Below are 22,032 nucleotides of genomic sequence, written 5' to 3' on the forward strand. Positions count from 1 at the left end.
TTCCTACTTCCATGAACATCATTAAGAAACTCATGAATGTCTCAGAATACAATCTGGGAGAAATTTTAACTTTGACCTGTGGCTTAAAAGGCAGGCATCATCAATATCATTAATTACTATAGGAAATCAATCCTAATTTGGAAGCTGAGGTAGGCAGTGAACTATTTATGTCTTTCCATTGCTTTCCATCTTGTAAAGCACGTGCAGACAGATAAGAATGATATGCAGAATGGTATTGATTTGATTTGACATAACTTAACTGTTAGTTTATTTAGGGGAAAATTACACTATTGCACAGTGAGGTAGTGCGGAATCACTTTCAGAAAGTACTGGTAGATCACAGCCAGCAAGAGACTGACTGGGCTCTGTCTGGATAGGAGGGCATTGGATATCTGTGCTTACAATTGCAGAAACCTCTTTGTTGGGATAATTCCTGAACCAACCAGCAGCAGTGCTGTACAACAAATCCAACATTCCCTGTCTTCTGCCAGGGAAAATCCCCTCTCATTCCTAAATAAAACAAACAAACAAAAAAAAGGTTGGTGGAAAAAGTAGAGATTTGGAAGTGACAAGGACTTTTTGTTTTGGGAAGAGAAGGACAGATTACCAAGCTTTCTTGCATGCAGTATGACCAGTCTGAATTTTCTTGTTACTGAATTCTGGAATTCCAAACTGATTCAGATGAAATGTGTGAGAGAGCCTATAAGAAAAGCTGCTTCATGCCGTGGAGGTTGGCTACTTGTTTCAACACTGGGCACAGGAACAACCGCTTGTAATGCTTGTGGTCGTGTTCAGTGGATGCTGATTGCAGACAACAAAGTTTGTTGCCTGAACACCCCTGTTTTCCAAAGATCTCATCATTAGGTGCTCAAAGTTATTCTGCAGACTTTTCCTTGGCTCTTCTGCCTATTTCAAGTAAGACTTCAAGAACTGAAGTGTATATTGAATGTGGGACAGAAGGGCATTATGTTTCAACATTGTGTCTTATTTATTAGGAGAAGCTCCAGATGAATGTTTATATTGAATATTTATTTATGTATCCCTACAGTATTAAAGAGACCGGTGACTGCTGATGAGCTTTTGATGCCTGGAGCTCCATACGTCAGGAAAACTTTTACAGTATGTCTCTGGTCTTTGTTTCTACGCATTATGTGCCTAAAGTAATCCAAACAGACATTTTCTGAAGGGATAATTAGTGCTTATTTGCACTTGCTAAGGTTTGTACTTTTAAGTCCTGAAATGTGTTATCAGTACTGCCACACATTTCAGGTCTGATTCTGTACTTGTTTATCCTGTCATTGTAGTACTGCTGACTTAAATGGGTTGTGAAATTACATAAAGACACTAATATTTGTATTATGCAAACTCATCTAAACTTTGTGCACCTGGTACTACATCCACTGTAGGTGTGGATTAACTACCCAAACTGAAGTTTCTTACTCAGATGTACTTTTTCTTAGACTGCGATGGGAAAGAAATTTTGATTCAGTATTAGAGAAAGTCTTTGCAAAAAGACGGTTTTGTACCTGGTCAGTCATTGGAAAGCATTGCATTTTGCAGCCTCCTAGTTCAACAAAGGAAAAGTATGTTGAAAGCAAAAGGCATAGTGCCTTTCCCATATCTTATATAAGAGACTGTACACAGTTTTTGATAAAATATTATCATACAGTGTCCAATAAAAAGGAGTTGTCCTGAATTTAGATGTATCAGAGTGCTAGCAGTGCTCACCTCCTTCTTTTCTCTTTCAAGATCGTTGGCGATGCAGTTGGCTGGGGCTTTGTGGTGCGGGGCAGCAAGCCATGCCACATTCAGGCTGTGGATCCCAGCGGGCCGGCAGCTGCAGCTGGCATGAAGGTGCGTGCTCAAAGAGGGATGCTTTACTGTGGTGTTTGGGCTTCTTGGTGAACGTCTTGGGCTGCTTGTATTTGGACAGTGGGAGGTATTCTTGTTTCCTGGGCTGAGTGCCTTTCAGATTTAAGTGTTTATAATCATTCAATTCAGTTGCCTTTTACCCTCTTCATACTTCATTTTTTCTGTCCTTGAGGTTCTTCATAGAATCACAGAATGGTTTGATTTGGATGGGTCCCTAAGATCAGCTAGTTCCAACCCCTCTGCTGTGGGCAGGGATAACTTTCAGTAGAATAGGATTTTCCAAATGTCCCATCCAGCCTGGCACTGAAAAACTCCAGAAGTGGAAAGTCTTCAAGTCACTTTTCCTTGTGAAACTCAACTCTTCTTTCCAAGTGGCTTTCTTGATCTTTTTTTCTTTTTTTCTTTTTTTTCTTTTTTTCTTTTTTTCTTTTCTTCTTTTTTTCTTTTCTTCTTTGCTTTTGTTATTTTTACCTCTTTCCAACTCTGTACAGATTCTTGTCTCCCTGACCTTTACTTATTTTCCTGTATACAAAGATGGAGCCAGAAATACAAGAAAGAAGGGGAATGACTCTTTAGCAGGGTCTGTAGTGAGAAGACAAAGGGAATTGGTTTCAACCTAAAAGAGATGAGATTTAGGTTGGATATAAGGAAAATGTCTTTCACAGTGAGGGTGGTGAAGCACTGGAACAGGTTGCCTAGAGATGAAATGGAAGCCCTGTCCCTGGAGGCATTCAAGGTCAGGCTGGACCAGGCTCTGAGCAACCTGATCTAGCTGTGGATGTCCCTGATCATTGCAGGGGAGTTGGACTAGATGACTTGTAAGTATCCCTTTCAAATCTATGGATTCTCTGATTCTACTCAAATAATTTCTACACCTACTCCAGTGTCCAGGCTGCAGTGAGCAACTTGCATCATGTTTTCTTGTATCATAAAACTGAAAATGAAGGTTTCGCATGTACTCCATGAGTAGCTCAGTCTCCCCTTAATTTTATCCTGCCTTCTAATCCATCTCCTTTTCCCATCTCGCTCACTCATGTATTCCCACTCATTTGGCATATGCTTCCTGATCTGCTCAGTGCACAATGCAGGACGCACCATAGCATCCTCTGTAAGCAATGTACAATGGGAGTTTCTCCCCTTTGGGTGCTGATTTTTTATGAAACTTGCAAGAATGTTCTGTCTTTGGAGGTTTTACTTCTCTTGAATAAGGGCAGCGAAAACCTTTGGAGGCTGCAGAGCCTGTTGGTCCAGGCAGCAACTGATACATTCTGCTGGCAAACAGCTCGATTCATAAGGGAACTGGATTTTTCAATATGTTTTATAAAATACATAAATTAAACATGCATTTACAATTTTCATATGAAGGATATTGTTTTTGAAAAGTAATCTTGTCTAAAATATAGAGGGCTTAAATTTAAAAATGGTAAATGTATTCATGTGTGTGTTCTAGTTTCTGAAATTGGGAATATTAGTAACTTACATCACCTTCTAGGCTCAGAATTTAGGAGCCAGCACTAGATTAGATCTGTTGTGAAACTTGACTCATAAAAACGACACTGTGGTGCCTTAGGTATAATCTTAAAGATTTTGCTTCTGAACTTTGCAGCTTAGAGCTACATTGGGAACTGAATATAGTTACTGTACTTTGGAAGTGTTCAAGAAACATTTAGATGTTGTACTAAGGGATGTGGTTTAGCAGGAAAATATTAGTGGTAGGTGAATGATTGGACTGGATGATCTTGGAGATCTTCTCTAACCTTGATGATTCTATGATTCTATGTAGTGGGCTTTGGGTTTGTTTTTGCTTTTGGTTTTGTGCTGACAGCCCTGTAACTATGCAGTAGCTGGACATTTGAATTAAGCCAGATTTTGTTTGTGTATTGCACCTCTGGAATTGGTTTTATTTGACAAACCATAGAATCACAGAATCACTCAGTTTGGAAAAGACCTTAAAGACCATCGAGTCCAACCACAACCTAACCATACCACCCTAACTAACAACCCTCCTGTAAATCATGTCCCTGGGCACCACATCCAAATGGTTTTTAAACACATCCAGGGATGGTGACTCAACCACCTTCCTGGAGAGCCTATTCCAGTGCTTCACAACCTAAACTTACCCTGGCACAACTTGAGGCCATTTCCCCTCGTCCTGTCACCTGTCACCAATGAGAAGAGACCAACCCCACTCTTGCTGTAAGCACCTTTCAGATATTGGAAGAGAGCAATAAGGTCTCCCCTCAGCCTCCTTTTCCCCAGACTGAACAGCCCCCGTTCCTTCAGTCTCCCCTCACAGGTCATATTCTCCAAGCCCTTCACAAGCCTTGTTGCCCTGCTTTGGACCTTCTCCAGCCCACTCTGATGGGATTACAGCTCTTTACCTGATCCACTCACAACATACGAATGTAGAAGACTGCCCTGTCCTGGTGGTAATAAATGGTATTTTAGACAGTAAAACTGGTGTATATCACCCTGATTTTGCATGAAGGGTAGATCTGATTATTTGCAAAGGTGCTATCTTTGTATAAAACACTTTGTGAGAACAGAATTGTGAGTGGAACATTCTGGCCATGTATTAGAAGACACCAAAGTTGATGTTGCATTTTTAAAAATGCCTTTAGCCCCTGACAAAGATATGCCAGTTTTCTTTGAAAATTAGTTTTTTTTTTTTTTTTTTTATTTTAAAGTGTTTCAATTGCAGTAGATATGTAAATTATAGTTCAGTATTTGCTTTTTTTAAATCTATGTCTCTTAGTCCATCTGTTTATAGCACTCTTCAATCTGGCAGATTTAAAGGAGTCGTATGACCATGACAGCTCCTTAAACATCAAACTTCCTTTGGGTGGAAGCTGCAGCTGGGGCACTGTGAAGACAGGCTGTTGGGTATGGTAACTCCTGGTGGCCTGAAGTAGGAGGCTTTTGTCTGCCAGTCCTGCTCTGAGCATGGCACCAAGGAAGCTCTAACACAGAAAGTTGGCTATGATGAAAGGGCAAGAATTTGAAGAAGAGCCAAGTCTTAGCATTGCAGTTTGTAGAAAAGTTTTTGGCAGTAACAGCTGGGTTTTTCCTCCTAAGGAGATGAATTCAGTGTAATCATTTCTGGAAGCATCTTTGTTTGTAAAGCTTGTGATTTTTTACTTATCTCTCTTGGATAGCATTATATTCCTTTCTTTGCATTATGCTGGACAAATTGTTCCAAGAGGACTGCTGCCTGCCATCTCATTGTAGCATCTCACTTTGTGCACTTTAAAATTCACTGTAGGTTATATAAAGCAGTAACTGTTCCAGGATTAATCTACCTGAAGTACTCTGTGGTGTCCTGCTTTCAGTCTGGGCTTGGCTGGGATCCCGGCCTGTTCCAAAGCTCTGTGAATGGAAAGTATCAGCAGAAATTTCAATGAGATTGGGTTAGAACACTTAGCCACATGCAATGATCTTGTGTTCCCCATCGGGCAGAGTGGCTGGGATGCCTGGGTCTCCGTAATCATAGAATCATCAAATCACAGAATATCCCAAATTGGAAGGGATCCTTAAGGGTCATCAATTCCAATTCCTGGCTCCATACAGGACCACCCGAAAATAGAATCACAGAATATCCTGAGTTGGAAGGGAGCCATTTTGCATACATGTGCTGGTGAGGAAGCACTCAGCACCATGTTACAGCAACAGCCTCTTCAGGGTCACTGTTAGGGCAATTTAACTCTGAGAAAATTAGAAGCACAGTCTACTGAGGAGGTGTGAGCAGATAATAGCTTCGTGATGTTAAGCCTTTACAGGCTTCTTCTGGGCCTGTAAAGTGGGACTGCCTTTTACAGCTTGTGGTTACAAGTTTGAAGCAGTGCAAATAATTTAATAAATATGTTGTCAATTATCTTTATAAAAGTATTTTTAGACCTGATCTGTTGCAGTGCAGTTGCCTGTGGCAGCGTTGGAGGAGTGTAACGGCTGTAAGCGCATTAGTGAGCAGAAGCTGGAGGCGATATGGGGCTATGAAAAGAATCAGTGTTGCAATGCACACGTCCAAGTTATTTGTAGCTCTGTTTTACTGTCTGCTGTCGTCAGCAGACTGAGAAGGGAAGACAGGAACAGCAGGGGTTCCAAGGTTGCTTTAATGTTCCTGATTGGCTGGCTGCAAAATTCAGGTCTTTGCTAAATATTGCCAGCTGTTGTGAGGAGAACTCTTGTCCCCCTTTTCTCACTTTTATTCTTTAAGCTAATCTCTCATTTTAAGGTTCAAGTATTTTTGAAAAGCTATTTTTGAAAAGGCTTGACTTCAAACCGATGACTGAAGTTGTACGTTACACACTGTTATTTGGTGTGCCATCACTGCAGCAGAGTGTGAGCTGTGTAGCAACCCAAGCGTGGTGGGTGGCCTAGGAAGAAGACAAGTTTACTGTTAACTTTGCTGATGGTCTGTTTGTCCTTTTGGCTGGAGAAATCACTGACCCGTTTTAACTTTTGCAGAACGCTAAAGAATATCTAACTGCTTAGATCGATAATAAACAAATAATATTTATAGGTGTTACACGTAAGGTCTTTGTATCACATACATTTCCAATGGCCACTCAATCCTTTTTACCCTACTCTAGTTCTTCCTTTCAGTTAGTAGCAGGAGGTTTTGGGGTGTATGTGTTAGTTGGTCACCAATACTGCTTCTGCTTGGAGGGTTTTGGGATACGGACAGGGTCGTTTCAGTCTGCTGCTGATCTTTAAAAACTGGCAGAGTGAAGAGGTCATCCTCATAAATTTCAGTCTGGGCCATCATCTTTTACATTCTCAAGTGATTATTTCAAGGCCGTGTTCTCAAATGAATTCATTGGCAGGCTAAGAGCCAAATCTCAAGTGCTATTGAGTAACCACTGTTTTGTGGAATGTAATTGCTGTCAGGGTCTGTTGGGGCTATCAAGTCCATTACTCAGATAGGCACTGTCTGATTAGTTTTCAGAATCCAGATACTGCCATGGTAAAAAAAATTCACAGGTTGCTCCGAAAGTAATGCCTTCCATTTATTTCCATGGAAATACCACAGATACAAGGAGGAAAAGAACATTGGTAGAGTAAATTCTCAGCTACAAAACTCTATTTTTCAATATAGTCACCACCACCATTAGTTGTGCATTTTCACCAACAATGCAATCTGCATGCTGCATTCGTAGAAGTCTGCACCAGCGGAGATAACTCACTGTTGCTGTCACCAGTGCTGAAACGCACCACCCACCTGCACCACTGTGCTCACGTCCACTGTTTGGTCTCCATGGATGTCCAGCAAACATTGATAAATGTCAGTGGATGCTCTTTTTTTTCCACATGGAGGGATTCAGTGAAATCCCTTTGCATCATATGCTCTTACATGTCAGAGGCCATTTTTTCAACTTGCCCTTGTGACACAACAACAACATGTAATGGAACACTTGGGAGAAGGTTCAGCCTCTATTGCTATATTGTCAACATTCACCTCTGATGTTATGGACCAATGTAATAAAATAGGAGGCATTACTTTCAGAGCAGCCCTCGTATTACAGGCCTGCAACAAAAAGAACTAAAAGTTACACATTATAAGGTGCCAGCTTAGAGATGAGTGAAAAGCATGTGGCATCAGAGGAACTGCCAATGTCTTCTATTCCTGCAATAGCAAGAAATTTGAACTGTGAAATTCTCAGCATGTTGAATGAACTCTGGGCTGTCAGAAAAACACAAAACCTGCTCCATGGCCCTTGCCAGCCTGACCTCAAACTGAAAAGGTGATGGCTCAGCTATTTGACAAGATAGCCAGTCTAAAAATTCTAAAAATTGCCACTGTTTATTCCCCTTGGAAAAAAATAGCCCATCTCTGGCTGTGGCCAATCTCCAGTGTTTTACAGAATAGTGGGAAAAGTGAGAGAGGACTGATATCACAGGTGAGAAAATTCTTCATAACTCCCGAAGGCAGCCTGGTAGGAGCTTGAAGCTAGAGAAGCTTACCTTCTGAAAGGAAGCTACAATGAACTTGCCTCCAATTTAAACCTCTCCATGAAACCTAGGAGAGGAAGAATACCTTGGTGTTTGTTGCTGTGGCTCTAACCCTTTAAGCACCAGGAAGATGCTTCAGCACTAATTTAAGGTATCCAAAGGGTACTTCTACTATCTCATGTGACTGAGCTTTAAATGAGAAGATGAAGTAGATTTGGATAAATATTTATACTGTGCACTAACATATGGTATTGTTGAAGCAGATGCAATTCAGTCTAAGAATTCTTATCTTATCCCAACATGTTACTGGTTGTAGAAAAGCATAAATTACACAAGCTGCCATCTGTTTTCAATTACAGCATGAAAACACTGAGGCAGGTTGGTATTTTCCTTCAGTGGTTTTATCAGCTAGCTGCTGAATTTGATAATTAGAATCATAAAATCATAGAATCATAGAATCACCAAGGTTGGAAAAGACCTAAAAGATCATCCAGTCCAACCGTTCACCTATTACCAATAGCTCCCATTAAACCATGTCCCTCAACACAACATCCAGTCTTTCCTTGAATACCCCCAGGGTCGGCGACTCCACCACCTCCCTGGGCAGCCCATTCCAGTGCCTGACCACCCTTTCTGAAAAGTAATACTTCCTAATGTCCAGCTTGAATCTCCCCTGCCGTAGCTTGAAACCATTCCCTCTGGTCCTATCACTAATGACACGAGAGAAGAGGCCGACCCCCAGCTCACTACAACCTCCCTTCAGGAAGTTACAGAGAGCAATGAGGTCTCTCCTGAGCCTCCTCTTCTCCAGGCTGAACATTCCCAGCTCCTTCAGCCTCTCCTCATATGGCTTGTGTTCCAGACCCCTCACCAGCTTTGTTGCCCTCCTTTGAACACGTTCCAGGGCCTCAATGTCTTTCTTGCCGTGAGGGGCCCAAAACTGGACACAGTACTTGAGGTGCGGCCTCACTAGTACTGAGTACAGGGGAACAATCACCTCTCTGCTCCTGCTGGCAACACTGTTTCTGATGCAAGCCAGGATGCCATTGGTCTTTTGGCCACCTGGGCACACTGTCGGCTCATGTTCAGCTGAGCATCAATCAGTACCCCCAGGTCCATTTCCTCTACGCAGTCCTCCAGCCACACCGCCCCAAGCCTGTACTGTCGCCTGGGGTTGTTGTGGCCGAAGCGCAGGACCCAGCATTTGGTCTTGTTACACCTCATCCTGTTAGCTTCAGCCCAGCTCTCCAGCCTGTCCAGATCCCTCTGTATGGCCTCGCTCCCCCCAGGCAGATCCACACTCCCAGCCAATTTGGTGTCATCTGCGAATTTACTGAGGGTGCACTTGATGCCCTCATCCAGGACATCAATAAGAAGAGGACAGGCCCCAGCACCGACCCCTGGGGAACACCACTCGTGACCGGTCACCAGCTGGACTTAATTCACCACCACTCTCTGAGCCTGGCCCTCCAGCCAGCTCCTTACCCAGCCAAGAGTGTACCCATCCAAGCCTCGGGCTGCCAGCTTCTGCAGGAGAATACTGTGGGAGACAGTGTCAAAGGCTTTGCTGAAGTCTAGGTAGACCACATCAACAGCCTTTCCCTCATCCACCAGATAGGTCACTAGATCATAGAAGGAGATCAGGTTGGTCAAACAGGACCTGCCCTTCATGAACCCATGCTGGTTAGGCCTGATCCCCTGGTCATCCCGCACATGCCGCATGATCTCCCTCAAGACAATCTGCTCCATAACCTTCCCTGGCACCGAGGTCAGGCTAACAGGCCTGTAGTTCCCCGGATCCTCCTTACGAGTTTTCTTGTAAATGCGAGTCACATTGGCAAGCCTCCAGTCTTCTGGGACCTCACCAGTCAACAAGAACTGCTGATAGATGATGGAAAGCGGCTCGGCTATCACCTCCGCCAGCTCCCTCAGCACTCTCAGGTGGATCTCATCTGGTCCCGTAGACTTGTGGCAGTCCAGTTGGAGTAGTAGGTCTCTGACTGTTTCTTCCAGAATCACAGGGAGGTTAGTGTGCTCCCCAGCCGAGATTACCAGGTCAGAGAGAGGAGTATCCAGAGGATAACTGGTCTGACTTTTAGAGACAGACGTAAAGAAGGCATTCAGAACCTCCTCCTTTTCCTTATCCTCAGTGGTCACATTCCCAGCCTCATCCAGCAAAGAGTGGATATTCTCCTTTGTCCTCCTCTTACTGTTAATGTATTTATAAAAGAGTTTCTTATTCCTTTTCACCCCAGCGGCCAGGTTAAATTCAGGCCTTTCTTCAATGCCTTTCTGATTTCACCTCTACACATCCTAATGACTTCCTTGTATTCATTCTGAGTTGCCTGTCCCTCTTTCCACAGGCGGTAGATTCTCTTTTTCTCCCGGAGCCTCAAGAATAGCTCCCTATTCATCGACACCGGTCTTCTTCCCTGCCGGCTCATTTTGCAGCTCAGGGGGACTGCCTGCTCCTGCACCCTTAAGACTTCCTTCTTGAAGAGCAGCCAGCTCTCTTGGACCCCTTTACTCGCTTTAGGTTGATTGAAATCATGAAATGTTTTCTTAACAATCCTGCTTTTCCCTTGTCAGTGGGAATCCCAGTGCAGGACTTGATGAGCTGCTAAGCAGTCTGTCTTCTGTCTCTTTACTGCACCAGCTGCTTGGTGTGGTTTATTCCTTTTCTGTGGTGGAAGAAGTACTCCAGTGTTGCTCCGACATGATGTAAACTGCAAACTTCCCTGCACAAATGAGAAGAGAGAATTTTTAATGTGATTCTCAGTTCCGTTGATTTTTAGTCTTGCTTTTGAAGAACAGGACCCATGTTAGTCACTTTGGAGACACTGTTAATCTACTACAAGAATTAAGAAAACGGGAATTACTATGTAAAAGGAGTTGGTTTAGCTTTTTTTCAGTATAAATTTCATCTTTAGCAGTAAATTTCCTTTTTCCCCCCTAACTTACAGGTTTAGTACTGGCTTACCCCAGATATGAATTTTGGTCTACAGAAATCATGAGAAGTTATTACATTTCCAATAACTCTGTTTTCTTCTAAAGACTCTTTTAACACAGAGAGGGAGTTTCACTACGTAATAAAATACGATTCTTTTTCCTTAAAACAACCAAAACCTTATGCAAAATATGGAAAGTTTCATAATATCTCAGAATTCTTTCTTCTACCTGAACACTGCTGGAGTTAACATTAGCAGTGACTGTGTTCGTAGGCTGGTGACCTAAACTGCTGCTGGGCAACAAGTGACCTACTGTACTTGCATCTGCACATTGGCTTCTTTTCATCAACAACAGATACAATTCAGAAAAAAAATTGTGTATAGTTTCATAATTGGAGGTCAGTGTATTTTCTAAATGTAGTCACACTGATAAAAAGTAGGTTTAAGAATCCTTTTTTGGAGTAAGTGGAGTCTTACGGCAGGATAAGACACCATATCTGAACACCATGCATTTATGATAGTGCTTCCTTGATTGTTTCTGAAGTCTTACAGCTGTAGCCATTCAGACAGAGAGAAAGCAGCCTTGGTTTCAGCTGCACGGTGAAACAGTGCTGTGCTTGTGTTTTGATACAGCTTTCAAATTCCAGCAGGGTCTATAGCCCATTTAATGGTGAGATTTAGTGCCAGCCAGAACATCTATGATCTTACCCTTGCTGGAGCCTTCTTAGGATCTTGCAGGTTACTCCTAGGCAGCCAGGGCTCTCTGAGGAGTGGACTTATCTCAAAAACTTAACCCACTTCTGGGTTCCTGCAGAGTGGCTAAATTCTAAAAGAAAGGCTTTTGTAAGCCTATAAAAAGACATAAAATAAGATCCCAGTACAGCAAAACATTGGCTTTTTAAACTCCTTTTTCTCTCATAGTAAAGAGCAGTTTATTGGGTTTGGTGGCAATACCCTTTCCCACTGGGGCCTTGAAGAGGTCCTCTGATGATGCTGCACTGACTGTGCCATTGCAGTGTTTGTGCCTGGCTTCTTTGGGGTGTGCAGCTGTCTTCCTTGCCCTTCTCACTGTGCTTTTTTATTCCTCTTCATGACACAAGCTGGCTTCCTTTATTGCTGTAAGCAAATGATTAGGGAAACATGTTGCGTTAAAGCCGGGGCTCTGTTTAGCTAGTCGAACACATGGAGAAACAATTGCACTGTTGTCCATGAAAACAGAGAGCAGCTGTTTGCCTCAAATGGCGCCGACCACTCGTGTTCATTGCAGTCCCACTAAAGGAGGGTGCGACGAATACTCAACAGATCTACTTGCCCTTCATTCCTTTGTCTGGCTGAGACTGGGTCTATTTTTGTTTAATGAATATGGGCCCTAAACTAGCTATGCTCGGTCTAACATTTGGTCCAACTACATTTGACTTTGCAAGTAAACTAATAAATAAAGTTTTTAACTCATCAAATATTTTTTTTCTTCTAGCTCTGTAGCTCATCTATGCTATACCTCTAGAATAAGTGTAGATATCAAGGTCACGTAGATATAAAGACTCAAGCATAAAAAGAAACTGTTTCTAAGCTAAGACATCCTATGCTTTTGCTAATGACGCAGTCTTTCACCCAGACCTGCCTTCAGCTGTTGAGTTATTTAACATTTTCATGGCTCGTCTGGTAAAAATGCTCATGAAGTTAAGGATGCAGTTGCTGGTTTGCTTTGCTTCTGCAGCTCGGTCCAGCTCTGTTTCATCCATGGAGATGTCCTGCTTGGACTCAGGCTGGATTGGCCATTTGCCACCACTGTCTAATTAGGGCCACTGATTAGACTCTAAGGATCTGCACTTAAATTAGTTTTTATATCAATGTTGTTTAATTTCTGATTTTTTATACGAGTTGGGAATGCTATAAAAAATCAGGTCCTTTTTCCTGTTTCCAAAAAAGCGTTATGCTTTCTGTAAACATCCCACTAGAGGAATTAATCTGTAGGTAGCCTGTAGCTTTGCTCAAGCAAACTATCCATATGAACAGCAGCCACAGATGGAGGTGCAGAGCCAGAGTTACATGGTTCTGTTTGCAGTGTTATAATGTGGTTGGTTTTCTCTGCCATGTGCCATCTCATGCTCTCCTGGTAACCAGTTTCTTTCGCAGTGCTGGGACAGAAAGCCAGCTTAACACTGGTGTAAGGATTGGAGAAGAAATGTGTCTCTCTGGAGAGAAAATCCCGTGTTTATGCAAGGCCTGGCCACTTGCCTACTCCCACACAACCCACTCTACAGCCAATTACATATTTGCTAGAGATATTTGCAGAGCAGAGCACACAGCTGCAATTTGTTCTGTTTCATACCATAACCTCAGCCATGTTGAAGAGGATATTGCGCTCTTTCTTAACCTTCCGGTGCCATGCAGTCATATCTGAAATGTTAGCATCCAGATTTGGTTCATTAATTCTAGCAAGAATGTATGAATTCCTAAGAGGAAAAAAAAAAAAAGACAAAACCTAAATGCAAATGTAGGACCTATGATTTCCATCTCTTTTCCTAATTCCTGTGTCCCAATGGAAAGGTTAGTGTGTGCAATATGTCAGTGCCATCTTTGTTTGGTTATTGAGGAGGTGAGTCGCTTTTGCTCTTCCATGGCAGCAAACTCAGCATCTCCACAGGCTGGGCTGTTTGCTGCACACAGCTATTCCTGTGCTTGGTGGTGCAGGATGAGCACCTGTACCAGCACCTATGCAGGCTGTGTATGTAGGGCTGTAAGAGAAGCCCAAACCCACGTGTTCCACCATTGCTCTGTGGCCTCAGACTTCCCTGGAGTTAATCCTCCTGCCTTAGCGTGCATCTGCCACTGGTTTCATTGGTTCTTAATCCTTAAATAAAGGAAATCTCTTTCTTTGGTGATGTTACCACGTGTTTTGTGTACCAAACCCTGGCTGTGTGCTGGGAGATGATAATACAGTAATTAGCTCAGGGGGTTATTCAAGAAATCCACTGACTCATGACAAGCCTGCGTGTTTTCTGCTTGTAAATAACTGGTTTTCAATGATGAATGCAATAAGTGAAAACAGTGTCACATCTTGTTCCTCTGTGACAAAATAATAGCTTTAGATAGCCTTCACTTTCCCTCGTTTTGCAACTCTTTTATATTTCATATCTAAATCTGATTTAAAACATACATCTTGTTGTCCATTTGCTGCTCAGGAGAATGGACAGCAGGAAGAGATGGGAGCTCCCAGCATCCCTGGTGGAGCTGGGGCAATGCAAGGGAGGGAAAAACACATTTCAGGCATAGCTCTGGCTTCAAAGTGTTGGAAACATGGTTGTCCCCTTCTGCCTTGCTGAAGGCTGAAATGCTGAATTCCAGATGTTGTGTGCTCATGGCAGTGAAGTGCTCCTGCTGAAATCTGTCAGCAAAACAACAAAAGCGAAGGAGGATCTGTTGCCTTTTTAAACAAGTGAAGTAAAGAATATATTTTCTTTTTTACTTAGCTTTTTCCTTTCTGGTTCAGGCAATTTTTGCAATAGCCTTTGGTGTAAAACAGGAATCAGCCAGGAAGGCTTCTATCTTAGGACTGGGTTTCGAGTTATTAAAAGTGACTGAGAAGCATCAAGAGCTTGATTTGATGGGCATCCTGCCTAAGACATCCATATGCTTCTGACCATTGCAAAACGTTGCTCCTTCAGCCACAATTTATTTAAATGCCAGTAATGAACATCACGTCCATTGATGACATGGACTGAGACAAGTACTGAGCTGGGCTCACCTACAGATTGCACATAGTTAATGCATGGCTTTCCCAGTTTTTCCCAAATTATTCTTCTGGAAGATCACAGCAAGTTGCAGAATACCATCATGAAACAATTATAAGCTTGAACTACTCAAATTGGCCAGCTGATCCTGGTCCCTGTAGGATTGGTAGCACAGGAAAAAATAAAGCATTTATTTATAGTTATTGAGGATATCTCTATAACAGAAATTTAAGCTGGCTATTTCTTTAATGGATTTGATTTTAACTTTCTTTAGCAAGAAGAAAAGCACACCCACCTCCGTTGGACTAATTTTTTTCATTCTGAAATAGTTACATTGTAAATTCTGCTATCAATTTTATTCTGTAAAATTGTCAAAATACACTTTTCTTCAGACAGCTCTGAAATAAGTTATATTTAGAAGCTTTTATTTTAGTTCTCAGGAAAATTGCTTAAGAATTTTCCAGGCTTGAAACTAACTCCTACATTTGCTTGAATTCATCATTTGTATTTGATGCTAGTAAAGTTTCAAAAACAACCCTAAACCCAACACGTTTTTCCATGTGTTTTGGGAATGGTTCATCTCAAAGCTATCTGTGTGACACTGGTGTCACCTCAGATCATAAGAAGAAATAAAAGGCAAGCATGTCCTAAGCTATCTGACACTGAAATCAGTGTGCTTACAAATCATGAGCGGAATGTTAAATCTGATAGAACATACAGTTAATGTGACTGTAACCACAGTCTTATCTGACTGATTTGAGATATGCTAACACTCTGACAGTGGACTCTGTGTGGCTGCTACTTGCTTTGCCATTAGTGATTTGCAAATGCTCTCACTGGATCTGTACAGTTAAATGCATTTTTTAGATCTATCCAAAAGAGCTTCACAATCTTCAGCCAAATTTCGAGTTCTTCATGATGTTAGGGACATGGTGTAGTGGGCAATATTGGTAGCAAGTGGACATTTGAAGTAGATGAACTTTTCCATCCTTTATGATTCTATGATCTTTCCTACTGCCCTCTAATTGTACCTAAAATAATAAAGGATTTTGGTAAGGATATTTCTTTAAGCCTAGAAATCAAGGCCTCGCTCCACAAGGACAGATGACCATACTCTGTACCACAAACAGCCCCTGAATATCTGGGGATCTAGGTGACTGCTGGTCTTATGATAACATTCAGTAGCATTTATAAATATTAAGGTCATCCTGTGGCAGATGGTAAGAATTACTGACAGCTATACTATGTTTTTATTGAATAATTTGTTTAACTATTTTGTCCCAGCTTGTATATGTCCATTGGTCCAAGCTTCATGTGTCAGATCCCATTCTCCAAGCTGCTCTCTCAGGTCTCTGACATCCGCCTGCAGCATCTCATGGTTCTTCTCACCTCAGCTTGGCACAACCAAGCGTGGGCTGACAGCCAAAGCATACCATGGAGGGAAGACAGGGAGGGTTGTGCAGCTCTCAATACAGCAGGATTCTCACTCCATACTACCATGCTTAAAAATTATGGTAACAGTAATTATAATTCCTCTTTTCACTATCTTTAGTTTGTTGCTGAATGACATGTCATATCTTTGCTGGCTTCTTTAAGCAGAAAGTTTCTAGATCCTTTCTGGTCAAATTTAAGTCCAAAGCTGAAGTTTTTCTTTTCCTGGAAACATCTAGATTTGGTTCAATCTTCTGTATGAGCCAGTGAAAACACACAGGAAGACAGAGGCATAGGTACCTTTCCTCCTGTCCATACTGCTGGGGGCTGGTGTATGTCAGGGTGGGAAACAGAAATAGGTAACAATAAATGTTTATTAATGTAAAATTTAATTTACAAAAATTAAGTCTTTCAATTTCAATTTTACCTAATTTAACTACTATTGCTTATCTGTTTTTTTGTGTTATTACATCCTGACCAACAAAATGGTTGGAATTTACTCCAGGCTTTGTCATTTCTTGAAGTCTGAGGGATAAAAATGGATGCTTATCTCCTGTCAGGCTCCTTGGAGAGCTATAAGGAAATGAGCAATAAAAGGCTCTTTGAGACTCTTTTAACTTCAGTTTATCATCTATTATAGTTACTGATGTGTGGAAACTGACAGAGAAATTGTACATGTTTGTATTTACAAAGCCCTTAGCAGCTGTAGTTATGAGCTGAGCACTTAGAGCTTTTTGAAATGTGTTTTTAAAAATGCAGCATTAAATCATTGAGATTTCCTAAACTGGCTGGCTGCCTTATGAAAATTCCTGGGATAGTATTGGGTTCCATAGTCAGCTGGACTGGGTATCACTGCTTTTGTATCCCTACCAAGAGAGCAGCACACTGTGCTGTCTTGCTTGGGGCAGGACTTGTGGTAGCTTATGTGCATGAAGCTGTGCTGGATTGCATTTCCCATCCTGGCTGCTGCTCTAGATGGACAGCTAAGATGGGAGAACACAGTGGGCTGAGTTGAAGACACTGCTACCTTCCCTCATCCTTAAAGTGTTCGGGATTATGAAAACCTTTGTCCCTGTCCTGGCTGTAGGACCTAGCAAATGGATCCACATCCCATGAGTGAACTGGAATGGGCAGATTCAGCCCTTGAGAGAAATGATGGCCATGGAGAGAGCTTTCTGTCCCGAGGGTGACTGGCTCTTTATCTCGTGTAATTTTAGGGCAGATGTGCTGTCTTTTACAACTTTTGCCTCCTTTCTACATTTCTCATCTGGCTTGGGTGGACTTTTTTGCATCTAAACCTATCTGTTAAAAATAGTGAAACTACAAGTACAATGCCACTTGGATCCAGTACAAAGGATGGTATGAAGAACACTGTTCTCAGCCCCTACAGCCCACTGCCATACTACTGTTAAGAGCATCCATTAAAACAAACACACTGGGAACGAAGCCATGTCAACTCTTGTCTTTTGCAACTCTTTGGCATTTGGATTGCTGTTCTTTGCAGCAGTGCCCATCCATGTTTATACAGTTTCAGCCCTGGTGTGAGACTCGGGCTGGTCTGAAAGGTCTGCTCCACTGCCAAGAACCTTCCTGAGGGCCCCTGAGTACCCCTCATACGATCCAGAATGCAGATTTATCCATCACACGCCTACATGCCTGCCCCTGGCCAAACACGAGTCCCATGCATTAGGATTCCAGTAACTCGAGAAGTCTGAGAATAGGCAGCAGCAAAACAAATATCAGCCACTCAATTTCCAAAACCTGCATTAAGCCAGAAGAGACAATGTTATTTCTGCAGGTCTGTTTTAAATCAAACAAAATATTGTTTCGGAGCCAGAGCTATAATTCAATAAAACTTGATACAATCTTGGAAGGTCATACCAAAGCATTAGGAAATACTGCTGGGAGCTGAGACACCTATACATATTGCAAGAATTTGCATTTTAAACTAAATAGATGCATCTCAAATGCTAATTGAGGCACCCTGAAGTGGGTGATGGGTTGCCTCTTCAGTCAAAAACCTTAAAATTCAGAAAACTTTGTATGCATGCAAAATCTGAAGTGTTTTCCCAGTGCTGTTTGCAGCTGAAATGGCATGGGAGTGCATAGGAAAGATACAGCCATATTGCCATGGAAGCAATCAAGTGGTAGAACTGACTGCCATACTCTGGTGCTTGTTGAGGCTACCAGGAAGGTGGACTTCATATCTTCAGATCTGCTGAGCAGTTCTGTATTTGATGGAGTGAGGTGCAAAACAGAGGTTTGCCATCCCTTTAGGGGCTGCTGCTGCTGACCCTGTACATAGGCTTAAAGGAGCGGAGAGTAAAAGCATCAGTAGCACTTCAGATGAAACATTTTTGGATTGGCCTTGCTTCCTCTATAATTTTCCTTAAGTGGAACACTGATAACTGCATTCCGTACATTTTGCAGAAATACAAGTTGAATTTCACCACATTAAATCCTTTTTACTTGAGGAGGAAGGTAGCTGATGTTGCACAAAAGTTAAATGAGATGATATGGGAAAGTCTGGCTTAGGGCTAGCATCTAAGGTGGCAGAGATGTTTTCCACCTTTCCCTCACTCATTTCTGTGTTGCATTTCTGCCTAAATATAAAAAGTTAAATTATAAAATATAAGAATTCCTCTAGTGAGATGCTGCTCATGACTTCCTTTATACAGGCTTGAGATCACTTAAGATAATCTTTTAAGGAATGTATTGTTTTCACTGAAACATCAGGATGGTATTATTATTTGCTTTAGGTTCTTTATTTTTATCATTAAAAACACAGATCTAGACTTCACACACTTTTGACCTTTTAAATAAACACTCTGATATTATGATTAGAGCCAGAAAAGGCTCAATGTTTTTGAGGAATAAGTTTGGATATCTTTCTTTTCCTTGATGCCTTTTTTTACAATATTGATATCTGGGGAGGAATATCTCCCGAAATTGACAGTAGCGTTTTAATCCATCTTAGTACTGACTTAATTTTCCATGGTATTATATCCTGGAATTTGGTTCCTTTGGGTTCAGTATGCACTGGTGGAGGATCTGACACCGTCTGGTGACCCAGGCTTTGCCCTGGGCCTGGGATCATGGTGCACGTTTAGTGGTGATTGTCATGAGCTGTCCAAATCATTTCAAACTAGAGATAGCAGCCTGTTTGCAATGGCCAGAGCTGTCTTGTCTGTAGAGGATAGTGTGGGGTGGATGTTCGGTCCTCATAGAGCAGAGTGATTATGTTGTTTGCATAGCACAATATAAATGGCACTGTTATCAGAAAAAAATAAATGATGTAGGACTTCAAAAGCCACAGGATTCAAAGCTGCAGTAATATATATATTAAAAAAAGAAAAAGAAGAAGGAAAACTAATTCATCAAAGTAACTCAAGGGGATACGTTTTTCTTAAGAGTACTGAATAAGACAGCACAAAGAGTTGTGGAGATTTTGCATGCCCAGCAGGGAGTAAGGCTGATGTGTAAGTGTGTAAGTAACCAGACACAGAAAGTACAATATGCAACTTTTGCTGCTTGTCTCTCTCCATAGGTTTGCCAATTTGTTGTCTCTGTCAATGGTCTCAACGTTCTCCATGTGGACTACAGGACAGTGAGCAACCTCATCCTGACAGGCCCGCGAACGATTGTCATGGAAGTGATGGAAGAAATAGAATCCTGAGAAGAAGAGATCTTTACTGGACGTTTTTGTGGGAAAACAGCCAATCACAAGGCAGCATGACACACAGAGGCACCACTTTCTGTGTCCAAGTAGATGATTTTGCTTTTGGGGAAGGGGTTTCTCTTTCATTTAACAATAATAGCCCTGGTTATTATGCTAAGAAGTGAGCGATAGATACCAGCATATTTTCACTAAGGACTTGTCTTTGCTTGTCAAAGACAAAGGAAAGGCCCTTGGGTTGTCTCTCCAGCCAGTCTGCATCCGTCAGAATGGTTTCCCACCTAAGAGGCCATGCAGATTTCCTCACAGTCCACCACTGGATCAGACACTTCAGAAGATGAAAGAGCCACATACATTGTGAGCCAGGATGTCACAGACGGTGTGTGGGACATACTGACGTGGGTAAACATCCTCTGGTCGTGGAGAGCTGGGTGACTGCTGGCTTTATTGCCACTGAACACAAAGGAGCTGTGAATGCATCTCTGTGAAACAAATGTGTTCGTGTTCTGTAGAGGATACTGTGGGGTGATGTTCGGGCCTAATAGAGCAGAGTGATTATTCAAAAAGAAAAACACAACACCATGCAAGTGTGAGAGCATGTGCTACTTTTACAAAGAAAAGCAATCTGGCCTTTGAAAATCAGGCAATTTGTGTAGATGCTGAAGCACAGATGTAGGTACTCAACTACAAAATGTTGATTTTTGTTTGTTTGTTTTCTTTATACAGAAAGGAAAGGTGTCTCAGTCTCATTGTTTGTCACTTTGGAGAATTTTCAGACACTTTTATTCCTAGAAGAAAAATAATATTTAGTGGGGTGAGGTGGGAAGTTCGCTGTGTTAGCATTAGCAATGACACATCCAGGTGCTCCAGTAGAGAAATTACACTTCAAATTGAAGCTGTGTACATCAATGTACATTAAGCTCATTAGCACTTTCAAATCATCAATGTTTTGCAAGCTACAAACTTGCCACAAGTTGCATTTGACACTATTACTAATAAAAAATAGTATTTAACTGACTCATTTTTAAACTGTAGCATTTCTTTGTTGATGAATTTATGGAACAAATCTTTAAAAAAATAATATATAAAAATTCTATGTTCTGCTGAGCGAGGTGACTTCTTAACCCTGTGGTGATTGGACTCCATGGACATTCTTTGACCTTTGAGCTGAATATGTACATCCTTGTCCACACAATTCTGGGTATACATTGCAATCTTTCTCTGCTGTCTAAATTTTGCAATTAAAGCTTGAACTTCTACATGAGTATACCAAAAATCTTTCATCTTGGGCGGGGGAGGAGAGGAAGTATTTTATTTTTCCCCCAAATAATTTTGACATATATTTTATATTAAAAATTGTTCTCACTGAATACATTGCTCCTGCAGTATGTTTTTCACTCACTCAAACACTTCTATGTAATTCTTCATAGGTACAGTAAATCTTCAAAACCACATACGCCTGCAGCTTTGAAGGTAGAAGTCCATGTATTCTTTGTTTCAGATGTAGTACAGCCACGGTTGATTTTTAACCAGGGAAACTCTTCGTATTCCACTAATATGTCCCCTTGCAGGGAGTTATATAAATGAAGCCACTGAGTTGATGCTTACCAGGCTCAAATGTGCTTGGAAGGTCCTTCCAAGTTGTCATTTAGCAGTTGTTTATTCTTAGTGCACACCCAAAACTGTTGTACACATTATGTAACCCTTATCAGATTATATTATACGGTTCATCTAAAATAAATAGTTCAGCACATCACGTTACATGAGATCGTAACAGCTGTCTACCAAGAAATGGTTGAGAAAGGTACTTTGTCCCAGAAAAACACCAGCATGCTACAGGTTTTTGGTTTTGCGAATCCAGTAGTGCTTCCCCAAATACTTTTATTTTCTCTTTTTCCTGCGTTGTTTTGGTGGCTTGGTTGGAATACTCTTTGTACCTCTCTGAAACGTAAATCCTACAAGTTAGGCTAGGTTAAATATTAAAACATGAACGATTTTCTTGGCAAAATATTACTAATTCTCTCTAATACAATCGTGAATTCTCCTGTCTTATATCTCTTGCCTTACTTAATATTCTGCTGCAAGTTCCCCGTAGCTTACAGATAATTAAGAAACTGGGTCAGAATTTAGCTTAATAATGCATTACGGAGTACACTTTCAACTTCAGTAAAGAGTGGCAATGGGGGCAGGGAGAAATCTCTGCATATCATTGTATTGCAGATTGGATATGGCGTTTTCATTTGCAAGACACATTAGTCTCTACCACAATCTGAGCACCATTACTTGCCTGCTGTTTAATGGGAATTTTCATATTGTGTTCTCAGCTTGATTAGCAATCTAGGATTTAATTTGTTTTTTCCCTCTTCAGTATGACAAAGGTATTCAAATTATCTGTGCAATGAAATGTTGTGTTTTGTAAAAA

The 22,032-nt window shown here is 41.5% G+C and overlaps 1 protein-coding gene across 1 annotated transcript in view; it reads left to right on the forward strand.

The window, feature by feature from the left end:
- The window catches only part of DEPTOR (DEP domain containing MTOR interacting protein), a 73,879-nt gene extending 52,899 nt beyond the window's left edge, over positions 1–20,980 (forward strand). Inside the window, exons 7-9 of the mRNA XM_031552974.1 lie at positions 1,049–1,119; positions 1,750–1,854; positions 19,482–20,980. Coding sequence (XP_031408834.1) covers positions 1,049–1,119; positions 1,750–1,854; positions 19,482–19,610 — 305 coding nt within the window. The 3' untranslated portion in view covers positions 19,611–20,980. The remainder of the gene's footprint in view (positions 1–1,048; positions 1,120–1,749; positions 1,855–19,481) is intronic.
- The last annotated feature ends 1,052 nt before the right edge of the window (positions 20,981–22,032 follow it).

This window comes from Meleagris gallopavo, chromosome 3 (assembly GCF_000146605.3).
Source record: "Meleagris gallopavo isolate NT-WF06-2002-E0010 breed Aviagen turkey brand Nicholas breeding stock chromosome 3, Turkey_5.1, whole genome shotgun sequence".
NCBI classification, from domain to species: Eukaryota; Metazoa; Chordata; class Aves; order Galliformes; family Phasianidae; genus Meleagris; species Meleagris gallopavo.